General features: G+C 43.4%; 1 protein-coding gene across 1 annotated transcript in view; it reads right to left on the bottom strand.

The window, feature by feature from the left end:
• ADAMTS16 (ADAM metallopeptidase with thrombospondin type 1 motif 16) overlaps positions 1-15,022 on the bottom strand; it is a 136,788-nt gene that overhangs the window by 9,858 nt on the left and 111,908 nt on the right. The window contains exons 19-21 of the mRNA XM_007655522.3: positions 6,620-6,821; positions 4,672-4,866; positions 3,925-4,149 (exon numbers count right to left, since the gene is read on the bottom strand). Of these exons, the coding sequence (XP_007653712.2) occupies positions 3,925-4,149; positions 4,672-4,866; positions 6,620-6,821 (622 nt within the window). The remainder of the gene's footprint in view (positions 1-3,924; positions 4,150-4,671; positions 4,867-6,619; positions 6,822-15,022) is intronic.

Raw genomic sequence — 15,022 nt, 5'->3', positions numbered from 1 at the left:
ACGGCTCATCTGTTACATGGTTCTTTTTCCCCTCGAATCCATGATTCCCACTGAACTTGTGCGCAGTCATGGTGAAGAATGTCTGGAATGAGCTACAGCCCCTCACACCGCTCAGACTGTGATTTCACACCGCTGTTTTCGTCATGCTGATTCATACGGACAGTCAGGCAGGTGTTTGCACTTAGTAGGGCATACCCAGACCAAATTAGCGTGTGAACCATCTGAATCTCTGCCACGTCTTCTAGCTGAATGATTTAAGATAGGCCTAACTCAGTGGTTTCCCCACCAGAAGAAATGATGAATAAAGCTAGTAAATCAATAGAACGTCTATGGCCCCAGTGATAGAGCTGGAGATTTCAAAACTGCTACATGAATAAACCTCTCTAGTGCAAAGGGTAACTGGGCATACAGCCATTTCATCTTGACAATTTTCCACAGTCCCGATCCCAGAGTATTGGGTGAAAGTGCTTATGGCCAACACATCAGTTTATGTTCTTACACCAAAATAATTTATTGTCTTGAAGTCCCATAAAAAACGATATGTTAAATGAAGAGCATTTGCCAGAAAACTTACAGCCACCTCATGAAGAAAATGACTTATCAGACAATTGATTGAGTATCTTCAGGCTTGTGAAGGCTATGGAGATAAATTTTACTCTTTGCTAAGCTGCAAAGAATGGTTCAAATTAAATGCAAATATGACTTTTTTTTTCCCTTCTTGCAAATTCCCCAAAGGTCTCTTTGTGTGTTGGTTGACCAATAACATTTGGAGGAAAAAAATCATTTAATGCCACCTAATCTATTTCCACGTTCTCTGAAATGAGAAGAGATAATAGCAACAGCACCCTGTTCATACTCAAACGAAAAGGAACGGAGAAAACTAGGATCCGGTTTCTGTTCAAAGGAACAAAAGGCGTACACGAGGGAAAGAAAGATATGTTCATTCCAGAATCAGTGGATAACTTGCATTAGTCTTTGACATCCTGGTTGCTAGTCTTGCTAGCAAGCCAGGTTCTAAAGTGTGGAGAGACTGTAGATCAAAATACGATGGTCAAGTAACTTATGTGGGAGGAAGCTCTCTTTGGAGTTGTTTTTTTTCCCCACCCTCTGGAGCACAAGAAATATTGGGCAAAGTGTGATGACACTCTGAACTTCCCATCCCCAAATCTCAAGTTCGAGTTTACTGGGGTTTACTGGGAAACTCTTGCAGGGCTTGAATTGCTTTTTTGGTGCCACCCTGAGAGTCATACAAATGGGATCAGTTAATCAACAACCGTTCTCTAAGCAAACACATGACTTAGATATAGGGACTTGGATGAATGGGTTTTCCCTCTCCCCTATGGGTCTTTCTCGGATCTTCTTCCCTCCTAGATTTTAAGGTTTTTATTACTTGGAGTATTAAAATTGGAGTATTTTAAGTTCTCCAAGGGGGAGAAAAATGGTGGGCTTTATCTCTTGTGGTTTCTCAGTGGATGGGCAAAGCCAAAAGTTGGTCCCCGATGTATACATTCCAAGCGCTTAGTACAGTTCTCTGCACATAGTAAGTGCTCAATAAATACTATTGAATGAATGAATGAATGAATAGTTTCAGAAAACAATGTCTTTGCAGTATTGGCAGGTATTGTTTTTGTCGCCTGTCCACAGCTTGGAGACAAAATGTCCCAAGACTAGTTTGGGAGACCAAAGGAGTGCTTTACTGGCACAGCAGTGAGCTCTGAAGGACTTTTTCCTCACAGATTTGATGTCTTTCCTCTAGAATTCTGGCATTAAGCTGACAGGTACACTAGAGAGGCATACCGAAGGACAAGTTTAGAACTGCTTGATAAATCATCCTTTCCACCCAGCCAGATTTATTATTGACTTTTTTTTTTTAAACCAGCTCCTTGTGAGTAGGGATCAAGCCTCACGCTTCTCTTGTTCTTCTCAAATCTTTAGTATAGTGTACTGTACTCTGAAGGTGATCAATAAGTAGCATAACTATTGCTGCTGTTCCTATTGTTACTCCCAACACCACCACAAAGGGGTAGGCTTCCCTTCCGAGCCCTCGGCATTAGGTGCGGAGTGGCGCTGTGCCGCCAGGGAAGAAAATGCATATTCGGTGAAGGTCACCTTTCATTCCTTCCCAACAGCGAGGAGGGTTTCGAGTTGTGGCTCTCTGGACAGTTTCAAGTACACGGACAAGAGGGCTTGAGTCTATGGGAGCTGGGTGGACGCCTGGCATAGTGGACAGGGCATGGGCCTGGGAATCAGAAGGTCATGGGTTCTAATCGCGACTCTACCATTTTTCTGCTACGTGGCCTTGGGTAAGTTACTTCATTTCTCTGTGCCTTAGTTACGTCATCTGTAAAATGAGGATTGAGACTGTGAGCCCCACATGGGATAGGGGACTGTATCCCACCCCATTTGCTTGTATCCACCCCAACACAATACAGTGCCTGGAACATAGTAAGTGCTTAACAAATACCACAATTATTGTGTTTAACAATTATTCTTGGCAAGGGTAAGGAAAGGCAACCGGGAGCTAAGCAGATGGGAAGGAAAGACTGTGGAATTTCCATTCTGATCCCTGCAGAAGCCACTCTGGGCTCCTTTGCCAGTGACTTCTTACCTCCCTCCCATTCCTGCTTGGGTTTCCTGTGCCATCCTGATTCCCCACTGCCTTCCTCACTGATAACAGAGTTCTGGAAAGGTTATGGGACAGGATGGATCTGGGTTCAGGGCTGGACACGGCAGGGGCTTTGGATCAGGCACAAGCCCGGTGGATTCATTCAATCGTATTTATTGAACGCTTCCTGTGTGCCGAGCATTGTACTAAGCGCTTGGGAGAATACAGTAGAACAATGAGCAGACACATTCCCTGTCCGCAACGAGCTCACAGTCTGAAGGGGGAGACAGACATTAATATAAATAACTTGTGTGCTCACCCAGAGACTTCATGTTCTCCGGGTGAGCGCACGAAGCATTCATCTTAGTGACCGAGATACACTTCTAGTAATAAGTGGTCAGGAGAAGACTCCAGAAATTTTTTCATGGTACTTGTCAAGTGCTTATGTGTCAAGCACCGTTCTAAAAACTGGGGGAGATCCAAGTTAATCAGGCCGGACAGAGTTCCTGTCCCACATGGTGTTCACAGTCTAAGTGTGAGTGACAACAGCTGCTGAATCCCCCTTTGGCAGTTGGAGGAAACTGAGGCCCAGAGAAGCTAAGGCAAGGTGCTCTGACTCCCAAGCCCTTGCTTTATCCACTAGGCCACACTGCTTCCTAATTCATGAGTCCTGCACACATCATGAGCCAGATGATGTAGACTGTATCCATTTTATCGACACCGCTCTGTGCTAATTCAAGAGGGATAGCAGTTTGCCACCCAAAAGAGACCTTGGCTTTCTAATCTTTTGGTCGAGGGAACAGTTCCTTGGGGAAAACACTCAAGAAACAACAACAAACAAAAAAAATCTATGGAAAGATGGATTCATACCCTGCTTCCTCCCTTCCCTTCCTCCGAGTTTGCCTCTGCTTGAGGGCCACCACATTCCCGTTCTAGCTAGCTCCCGTCGGGGATCATCCAGCTGGTTTCAAGCGTCCACATTCATTTTTGAGCCATCATTTCTTCTCGTGTTTCCTTCAAGACCTACTCATTGGAAGGACTGCTTCTACAGAACCTAATGCATGTTTTCTTCCCCTTAATTGGGTGACTTTTAAATACTAGATTTACATCCTCCTAATTGTTCTCTCTCTCCCTCTAAAAATCCCCCCCACACAGACACACACACACACACAGACACAAACTTGTGGGAAATGTTGTAAAATAGTATAATGGGCCACTGGGGACTGAAAGTCTGAGGAAACTACATAGCTTTTACCAACCACAAAATAGTCCAATAAATGTTCTTATGAATCCTCTGGGAATCCAATGGGGCCACATACCTGAGACCAGGGAGAGGAATACCAGCTCCCGTGAGCCTGGCTCACTGCAGGGAAGGCCCGGTGCTTTGGACAGGAAGACAAGGTGCATTCTTTTTCCAACTCCAGATTTGGCTTCAGCAGATGGGAACATTTCTTTGAAGCAAGCTCTCTGTATTTGCCAGAAACATATTTTTCTGCACATTTTAACAATCTTTTTTGGACTCCTTTTTCACAAGTTACTGAACACTAAAGAGAGAGATAGAGCGAGAGAGGCAAAGAGAGATAAAGCCTCCAACAGACCATGGTGGTGATAGTCTTTTCAAAACTACTTACATTTGGTTGGCCCAAATTCTAAAATAACTACCCAATTAAACACCTTGAAATTAATGCACTCCTGAAAAAATGATGAACTTTATCATATCTAGAAAAATGCATTTGTGTACAGTGTAATGTTATTAATATTACTGTATATTACAACCGCCTTTTGGGTTTGAAGATGATGCTATTAATGGTGAAATGTCTACTGATGAGGGTGGTTGATGAAACTTAATGTGTGACTCAAAAATACACCTTCCACATGGTGAGCAGGAATGACTATCCTTGCTGCACTGACCCATTTCTTCTCCAAAAAGATTTGCAGCACTTTCATTTTCCCCTCAGAATTTTGATCCTCCAGAAGCTCCCTTTTACAGACAGTTTGTGAGCCAGGCTACCACCCTCTTCATCCTTCAAATCCATTCTATCTTACGAGAGTCCCGGTTTCCTTACCTCTGACCACGCAGACACAAACCACTGTAACTTCTTGTGTTTATGGCAGCGCCTGAGGACACAAGCTTCTTGAGTTTTGGGTTTCAGTTCTGTGGTGCAAGCACTATCAGGCAGAATCTGGGCCCGGGCTGAGGGATTGGTACTCTTGCAGACAACCATTCTTTTTTTCCACCCTTTGCCACATGTTCGCGAACACTGAAAAAGGAGAGGGAAGGAGTGAGGGATCCCCGTGCGTATGTTCATAGTATTCGGAGAAAGAAGCATTTAAAAGAGGTTCGTGTTATGATTCCATCAAGCTCCCGGGGTGTTTGGAAAATCACCTCTTCCAGCACACTAAATGGTCCCTTACTCCTGAAAGGACAATCATTATCGTCATCTGACGATGGGTTGAGATTGCCTATGTTTTAGAGAGCACTGCGGTGTGAACACATAAAAATCACCACGCTGATCTACTTTTCAGCCACTTTGCCCTATACGAAGTACCTGAACACACAGACCCCTGCCAACTATGAAGGGTTCGACTCAATCTTTAAACATTCCTTGTCACTTCGGTTCGGCGGAGCAATATCGGCGATTAAGAGAGGCGGTCCCCAGGAGCTTACATTCCAGTTCACCTCTTACTAGCCATTATTTTGCACTTATGGTTCTGCAAAATGAGGAGGCATCTGGTATTACTTGGCTTTGTTACATATTCACCATCATTGTATTTTTGCGGACGGGGAAGCTGAAACAACAGAAATTCATTGCCTGATACATCTCTTGAAAAGGCTGTTGTCAATGCTTGCAAAGTTCTGCTTCTAATCATCCAACAGTACTACCACTATTTATTGTGTCCTTTGAGTGTTATCTACAGGAGGCACAAGAAATATTATTTTAAGATGATGGTGGAGGTGATGCCAACTCAATACTGGGGGCTGAAGGTCACACAGGGGCCAATGAGACACTACACTACTCTGGGAAGCTCCTTGGGGAGTGGACTCAGGGGACCTGGGTTCAAATCCTGCCTCTGCCATTTGCCTGATGTGTGATCTTGGGTAATTCACTTAATTTTTCTGTGCCTGTTTCCTCACCTGTAAAATTAGGATTAAATACGTGTTGTCCCTCCTCTTTAGACTGTGGGCCCAGTGTCCGACAGTCTAGTGGGAAGAGCACGGGCCTGAGAGACAGAGGACACGCGTTCTAATCCTACTCTTCCGCTTGTCTGCTTTGTGATCTTGGGTACGTCCCTTACCTTCTCTGGGACTCAGTTCCCTCATCTGCAAAATGAGGATTCAAACCTGTTCTCCCTCCTACTGGCCCCAAGTGGGACCTGATCATTTAGTATCTACGCCAGAGCTTAGTACAGTGGTCGGCCCATAGTAAGCGCATAACGAAAACCAGAATTGTTAAGATGAAAACATCTCAATTATTGCTAAGGTGCCAAAGTACGCAAGCTAGGTGCCAAAATACGCAAGGTACCAATCAACGCGAGAACGTGAGGAATCGAGTGTAATATACTGACGATGAACGTTCAGCTTGTCTTAGAGCCTTAAGATAGGAGCAACCAAATGAACCTAGGTGAGTTCTCGGACCAGTATTCAAATAATAATAGTAATAGTAACAATAATAATAACCACGGTATTTGTTAAGCACTTACCATGTGCCAAACACTACCAAACTCTGGGGTAGATCCTAGATAATCAGATCCCACATGGGACTCTCAGTCTAAGTAGGAGGGAGATCAGGGATTGAACCTCCACTATGGCAGATGAGGGAACCGAGTCACAGAGGTGTTAAATCACTTGCCCAAGGTCACCCAGCAGGAATATGGCAGGGCTGGAATTGGCACCCAGGTTGTCTGACTCCCAGGCCCGCCCTCTTTCCACTGGGCCATGCCGCTTCTCATCAAAAAGTGAAAACAAGCCTGCACATGCGTATTTCCCTTCAGCTTGAACTCCAGTAAACTCACTTCTGACCAGGACCCCACACTCCAAGCAGGTGGGCAGCTGTGGGGATTGCAGGTCTGACGGCTGGCTGGGATGGGAAGTGAGCAGAGGGAGGTGGAGACAGGCTCCGGCTTGGAGTGAATTCTCTGCATGCAGTGGATGAGTCTGAACTGCTCTCCCAGGCCACAGGTCCGGCTGCAGATGCTCCAGTTGCCCACCGACCAGCTAGGGGTGGACAAAGACAAGGCAAGATCATTCCTCCTTCTTACTGCCAAGCTACCTGTTCACTGGGATTAGCAATCACCTTTTGAAAAAATAAAAGGCTACCCGCTTTTCAGGATTCACCACCGCAAATCTACAACTGCTGACCGTGTTGTATTTACTGAAAGCCAGGACATGGGCCCTTCCATGATTCCCTCTTTGTAAGCGTGAAAGTGGGAGAAAGGGAAGGCATCATCATCATTAACGATATCAGCATTATGGTATTTATTAAGCGTTCGCTATGTGCACAGCATCGTGCTACGCGCTAGGGTAGACATAAGGTAATTAGATTGGACATGTCTTAATCTTCAAAGGAGCTCACAGTTTAAGAGGGAGGGACAGCAGGTATCAACTCCATTTTACATAAGAGGAAAGTGACTCAGCTAAGGTCACACAGCAGGTTAAAGGCGGGGTTGCGACTAGAACCTGAGTCTCTGCCAGGTGGGTAAACTGGATTCTCCAAGGTGAGTCTGAACACCTTGCAGAAAAGGATTTTCCACCCAAGAAATGCGAGGCTCGAACCACAGAGCACACCCCCAGCACAGCCCAAAAGAGAATTCACAGTTTCTGAGTCGATAACCTCATTGCCTCTTTAAGGAACCAAGCACAGATACAAACCTTACCCATCACCCTATCAAAGAATCCTAAACATCTCATTTTTTTCCAGATTCTATCTTCTGTGAGAGAACTGGAGAGAAATGAAGAAAAGAAAGATCTCGTATGTGTCATCGATGTAAAACAGAAGCCACAGTGTATTTTTAAGTCCACCTTTGCCTATGTGGTCATGAAATAATGTATACTAAGTGTATTTCTTGGGCAGATTCCATTAGGTTTCCAAGAAAATTAAGGAAGGGCTGTTATATGAACTTTTGTCCCCGAAAGAGAACAATCCAGATCCTTATGAATTTTCTCCCGTTTCAATTGTGGAAAGGTTTCAGTTTCCCAGCATCAACATAGCCAGGCTACTAACAATTTAACTACAATTAAAAAAAACATTAAATCTATATTCCTTATCATGTTAGTCAGTCCCTTAACAAACACTCTTTGATTTTTAAACTACTGAAATGTCTCTCCCTGTTCCTCCACATTTATGGTGGCTTTGACTTTCTTTTTCATTTCTTATATTTGCTCTCTCATTCCTTCAGGCTTATAAATTATAATTGGTGTGTCCATCCAGGGGTTGCAACAGACATCTTGGCTGCTTCAAGGCTTTTCACACCATCTTGTTAAGTCCTTCTGTCTCCACTGTCTTAAGCCATTCCAACTGCGTTGATCCACACTCTTCCCTTCCTCTCTTGGCTGCACATCATTAAGAAATCTTTCTCCCGAAGAAAACCCATTCATACACTGGAGCTGTAAACTCAAAGTGTCTGTTCTATGTCACGAGCCGAGCCGTGGGGATACTTCTTGATTTCAGCTCATGAAAGAGTCAAAATCAACATGAGATCTTGCCCCTTAACATCTTATATTTCTGTCGCTTCCATTCGGTCCAGGCGGTGGGAATTACTGAAAGCCGGAGGCACACGGTAGCAAACCAACTGCAGCCCTGGCTCCCGTTTGGCTTGTTTCTTTGAGTTTACCAGGCGGTGGTTGCAAGCGTCGGGCTGCAGTCACGGTCCAAAATTATGCTGCAAGAGGATTGTTCCATTCACGGCTGATATCTTTCCGTTAATAGAAGCCCCCCGTGCACCCCCCGCCCCCAAATCCCACCCTCCCACTCGTTGCTGCTCCCTCTTCCTGAGAGCTTTAAGAGCCGTGATTCCCCGCATGCTTGTTTCCTTTTCAGTACTCCATCTTATCAACATTCACCAATTGTTGCTTAAGTCAGCTAATTATCTTTTTAGCTCCTTTTTACTGTCTGGAATGGTTTGGCTCTAACCACCCGAGTAGCTATGTGATTTCCTTTCAGGATGCAAAGTTTCTACATTGGCGTTTGAGCTGCATAAACCGGACAAGAAGCTGCAACAGGCACAGATTACTGCCCTGCGGGTGGAATCTAAAAGAATGAACGCTCTGAAGGTTATGATCTGAAGGCAAAAGTGAAGACTATTTTTTTCCTTGCTGGTTCTCTCATTTAAGGGTGGAATTATAGCATCTCATTCGCTAGAACATTTTCTTTCTCCTTTCAGAACTATCACATTCAAATGGGAGCTCCTTACCAAGATACATTGTACTTAACATAGATATTGGCAGCAGATGGCTATTTGGTTATATTAATTTTTTTTCAAGCTAGCCAAGGGGCCACTTTAAAGGAGTGAAGATTTTTGAAAACCCAAAAAACTGGTCTTTTTTCTGCTTGCAAGGATAAAGGTATTTGAAACTAAAGCAACCAAAGAGACTGTTGGAGGGCCTTTGAAAGCAGACTACTGTTAAAATAAAATAAAATGCAGAAGAGGGTCATCTGATGCTTTAATTTCACAAGGGAGAAGTGATAGCCTCCACATTCTACCACGATATTGCCAACACTATGACAGTGAAATGTTCAAAGATTTAGCGATGTTGGGCTGAAACCAGATGTCTCAAAATATTCCCTATCTCCTTAGTTACAAACACCACACATAACTGAATTCCTAGAAAGAAACTTGGGCCTGAAGGAGTCTGTTCTTCACATCTGGAATGAACACCAAAAGGGGGGGGAGAAATGATCAGCAGCAGATCTGTCCACAGACGGAGGCCCTAAAGGAAATCGGATTGTGACCGAGTGACATTTTAATTAAAATATCATTAATTTAAAATGTGATTTACAGTGTGGTTTTACTACTGCAGGCTGGTGTTGCACTGTGCCCTAAGATGAAACATCACTAAGACATGAGGCAGTGAGGGAAGAGCTGAAAGGATCTGAGATACCGTGAACAAAAGAGCAAGGATTTCTGAAACTCCATGTAAGTCTTTCTTGCTGGTCTAAGCCCTCAATCTGACTTCAAGGGAAGGTTGGTTTTAATGCACAGACCTGCAATTAAAATTTGTTTTTGCTTCTCGAGGCATATTTCTGCCTTTTGATACTCATTTGGGTCTCAATGTAGTACACCGGTATACAAACTGGGGCTATTTCTGTATTTGCAAAGAATGGGAACCATTTATCTTCATAACTTATTGATAAGAAATTCTTCATTCCCTATAACTCCTAATAAACGTTCTCAGTGATCTTCATGATTGTAAATCTTTTCTGGGGTGCAGATCTCTTCCTCACTGTATAGGAGGGCGATCTGCCTGCACCAGTGGTCAAACATTAACACGTCTGTAGACAGAGTCTTTCTCACGATCCCACAACAAAAGGTCTACACACATGCTGACGAATGGCTTCTCCTAAATAGTCTAATGTGAAGAGGAGCATAATGTGAAGAGGAGTATACAATCGATTAATCAATGGTACTTATTGAGCGCTTACTGTGTGCATAGGAAAATCCAATACATTAGATTTAATAGACTTGATACCTGCCCATAAGGAGTTTACCATCTACAGGGGGAGACAGACATTAAAATAGTTGTAGTACTTAGTACTTATGCACATCACCACCTGCTTTATGACTTCCCCAACCTATCATTGATTTTGATGTCTGTCTCCTTCTGTAGATTTTAAATTCTGCATAGGCAGGGATCTTTTCTACCAACTCCATTGCTTTGTATTTTCCAAAATGCTAACTACACTATTTGCCCCAGTAAATACCACTGATTGACTAAAATACATTATAGATTGGGGAAATTATCGAATACGAGGATGTGTACATAAGTGCTTAAATTAAACTTCTCACGACACTGAAAGTGAAAAGAAACACATATGAACATTCTGAAATTTGTTCATTGTGCAGGGAAAAAAAAACTAGAAATAGCAAGGCAATAAAAACTCACATAAATTGATGTGCTAAGCAGTGGCATTTGGTGTCTGCTTTCTAACTCAAACACGTCACTTGTTTACTTGGGGTCTTTGGGAATATCATTTTAAGCTTTCTTTGACTTACTTTCCTCTCCACTAGGATACTCATTAAATCTCTGGATTCTCACATGACATCTATTAAGCACCCAGATGCATGAGACATGAGACTGGGCACGAGGTAGAGCAAAATTAAAGAGATCAAGTCCCAGAACTGAGCAAGTACGTTCACAAACCGATGAAAAAAAAAAAGAAAAGCAACCTGCAAAACATTCACAATCACACTTTCCTCCACTGTATAGGCAGATCACTGCTCACTGTCTGGATGGCTCAGGACAGGCTCACTTTGTGACTAGGCTTCCTGCTGAAGCAGCCTCTTCTTCGGACCCAAGGCCTGATTCCACAGCCTCTTCTCCAGATTCAGTCAATCGATCCGTGATATTTAATGCTTACTGTGCTCAGAGAACTGCACTATGCACTTGAGACAGTATAACATAACAGAATTGGTAGATGAGTTTCCTGCCCACACTGAGCCCTACAGCTTAGAGGGGGATATAGACACTAATATAAAAAAATTACATATATGTCAAAAAGTGCAGTGGGGCTAAAGGATGGGGGGATAAAAGGTGCAAGGGTGATGCAGAAGGGAGTGGGAGAAGAGGAAATGAGGGTTTACCGAAAAAGAGGGGTTCACTACCTGACACCAAGGTCCCTTCCCCAGATTTACTGCTTGACCCCGTAGCCCCTTCTCTCTGTGTCTCGGAAATAGGAATTTGTAGCCATCAGTTAGTCAGCAAAGAGCGGTGGCCTGAAGTGAAGAAAGGAGGAAATCTAGACCTGTATCATAAGCCCCTGAACCAAAAACCTTGCCCAGCCATGCTTCTGGTCTTTCAGTTTCACAATCCCTTAATTACCCTGAAACCTTCAATAATAATAATAATAATGTTGGTATTTGTTAAGCACTTACTATGTGCAGAGCACTGTTCTAAGTGCTGGGGTAGATATAGGCAGGTTGTCCCACATGAGGCTCACAGTCTTAATCCCCATTTTACAGATGAGGAAACTGAGGCACCGAGAAGTGAAATGACTTGCCCACAGTCACACAGCTGACAAGTGGCAGAGCTGGGATTCAAACCCATGACCTCTGACTCCCAAGCCTGGGCTCTTCCCACTGAGCCACGCTGCTTCAAAGGTACTCACTGGATTAAGCCCACAGTAATGAAGTGAGGATGAGAAGCAGCATGGCCTAGTGGATACAGCAAGTGCCTGGTAGTCAGAAGGACTTGGGTCCTAATTCTGCTTCCACCACTTAATAATGTTGGTATTTGTTAAGCGCTTACTATGTGCCGAGCACTGTTCTAACCACTTGTCCGCTGTGTGACCATGGGCAAGTCACTTAAGTTCCCTGTGTTTCGATTACCTCATATATAAAATGGAGAGTCAATACTTGTTCTCCCTTCCTACTTCGGCTGTGAGCTCCATGGATGATATTGTATCTACCTCATTGCTTAGTACAGTGCTTGGCACATAGTGAGCCCTTAACAAACAAATACTCCTATTAATGAGCTAAACATGCTGGCATTTTATTATTCTACTCTTCAAATTTAAGTTCCATTTCTCTACAATTTAAAGTCAAACGATGAAGCCTCAAAAGCTGAACGGGAACAAGAAGTCACAGGAGTTAAGCATATGAACCGCCAGAAGTCAGATGAAGTGAGAATTCCCATTATTTGGGGATGAGAAATTATTTTTAGCGGATCTCCTGTCCCAGGATACTGATCAGATCTAATCTTTAAAAGATGCCACATAATTTAGCACGCTTATATTTACAGTGGAAAGGAAGGAGAATGTGCAATCCCGGGAGCCCTAAATTGAATTGGGAAACCCACCTCGCTATTCTAAAGGTCTACAACTCCCCTGTCTCTGCGCAAACCGTTCCCCCAGGACTTTTCTTAGAAGCACTGAGAGAGGCCCCTTTCCATTAGCTTCAACAACAACAACAACAAAAATCTCAGCTTGGAAGAGATGAAAGAGAAATCCATAGGCATTAAGAGGACCTTAAGCTCTGGTACTCTCTGAGGTGTCCTCATTTCCATTTCACAAGCTTAAAGTCAGGAGGATCTTCTCTGTCGCTCTGATGCCCTTTGCCCCTACAGAATAACAATCACCTGATTTTCTATTTGCACACTAATGCACTAGAGCAGATGGGGCTTTTATTCTGTTCCTCTAAAAGCCCAGTATGACCCTTATAAATATAACCTCTGGGACCACACACTGGAAACCTTCAAGCCTTGCCGAGCAAACTTCCCACAGGTCCTAGTGAACCGAGTGTATCCTACCAGTTTGACTCAGCTGTAGGGACGGCAAAAAACAAGCTGGGAATTCTGGACATTCTGTTGACAATCCTAGCTGTTAATCACAGGGAATAGGGAGGAGATGACACTAAGGAAGCGCTTGAAAGCTCCTTGCAGAAACAGCAGTCCTCCTTCCAGTATCATTCTTGCTTTTCCTTTGACACATTTGTCTCAGGAAAAAACGACTCGTGCGAGGAAAAAGAGGAAGGAAATTTGAAATACACAACAAGAGGAGGAAGAGTCCTTCGTGAGTCTGCTAGAGTGGAAAAATGGATTTTTCTCTCCCCGTCCCAAGTTTCTACACGGTAGATTATATGTTGAGAAGAGTTGGGTTGGATACCTTCACTTTGAGAGGTAAAGAAAGGAATTATGAGCTATGATCTAGTTGGGCAAGTGATTAAATACCAAATCGTGTGGAATTAAAGAGGATTTGTTTGTTAAATGGCAGGACTCAAGCATTTGGATCATTTTATATTGGGAATGATTCTGAGCATGCAGTGATGATGCTGTTGCTGTTAATCACTTTGAGCCCGGAGAAGTTGAGGCTGCCAATCCCAGAGGTATCAGATGGTTGAGTCCCTACCTAACTGGGCACTGGATGGAGTGTTGAACAGTTAAGAATCATTTTGAACAAATGCTAGGAAGCATTGGATTGGTGGATCATCCAGTCATTTTATCTCTAAAAAATAACATCAGCCACTGTGAACCCACTGGCTGGGGAAATAAAAATAGGAGAGTAAGACAGCTATAGTGAAGAAACGGATGGCTCTGGTCAAATCGCAGTGACATCTCTTTATTTCTTAACAAACTACGTCATTGGAAAAATTAAAATGATAACTTTTTTCAGTGGTGTTTTTTCCAAGAACTCTAAAAGAAGACAGAGGCCAGGACTTCAGAAATAAGGGATTTGGAATTTCTACATCTGAATGCCTCAGTAAGAATGAGCGAAATGAAGAGAAAAGAGGGGAAGAAAAGAACTCTCGACTTTATTTTCCTCTCCTGTTCCATTAAGGAGGAAAAAAGACCATGAGCTCAACTCCTCACATCCTGACTCGGGTTCAGGTGAGATTTGCATTCCCGGCATGACCCTCCCAGAATCCAAGATCCCTCCACCAGTCTATGACACTGGAGAAGAATAAGCACTTGAAATTTCATCACAGTACTAAACGACCCCAAATACAAAGACCGCTAACAAAACGGCAAAGCCGTTCTAAGTGTAATTCAACAGGCTCTTGCTTGTGAGAAGGTCCAAGGCAGCTGCTGTCAGCTACCTACTCTTCTTCACCAACTCTGCTCCACTCAACTGCTGGGTAAGTGAATCCCATAAACCCTTCGACCCTCTGCTTGCCGTGGCAAGGGGGTGGGGGACGGCCTGGAGACGCTAGTAGAACCAGATCTTGTAGGAGCCTGCGCTGGTCTTTCTTCAGACACGTCTACAGGAGCTAAACAAAAGTGCTGCTTTTCAAGTCAATGGCTTGGTAGACTTTGCCTTCGAAAACAATATTACAAATTCAATCTGTTTTCAATAGCACAAGGACATCACTGCAATGGCGAAAGGCAAATTTAGATTCACCATCAAACTCCTAATTGAGTTCATAGATTATAAGGCTGAATGCAAATGCTTAACCCAGGAAACGATATCTGTAAACTTGACATATCATTTTTCTATCAATTAGGTGTCTCAGAGCTTCATTCCCATTTTGAAGTAAAACAGAAACAGATCAAGGAAAAAAGACAAACTGCCCCAGTGTGTGAGATATTTGAAGTAAAGAAAACCACATGGTAGAACTTGCGGTTCTAGCGAAACATCCAGATTGCAAACCTTAAGGGACAAAATGAAGCATGTGACTGATAGAAACATGTATGAGTATTCATCTGTTTCAGAGAGAGAGAAAAAGCGATAGCCTCATATATAAAGGTATATAAGATGATTACAGGAA

This window comes from Ornithorhynchus anatinus, chromosome X3 (assembly GCF_004115215.2).
Source record: "Ornithorhynchus anatinus isolate Pmale09 chromosome X3, mOrnAna1.pri.v4, whole genome shotgun sequence".
Classification (NCBI taxonomy): domain Eukaryota; kingdom Metazoa; phylum Chordata; class Mammalia; order Monotremata; family Ornithorhynchidae; genus Ornithorhynchus; species Ornithorhynchus anatinus.
The sequence above is the reverse complement of the archived record's forward strand: the minus strand, read 5'-3'. Positions and strand labels throughout refer to the sequence as shown.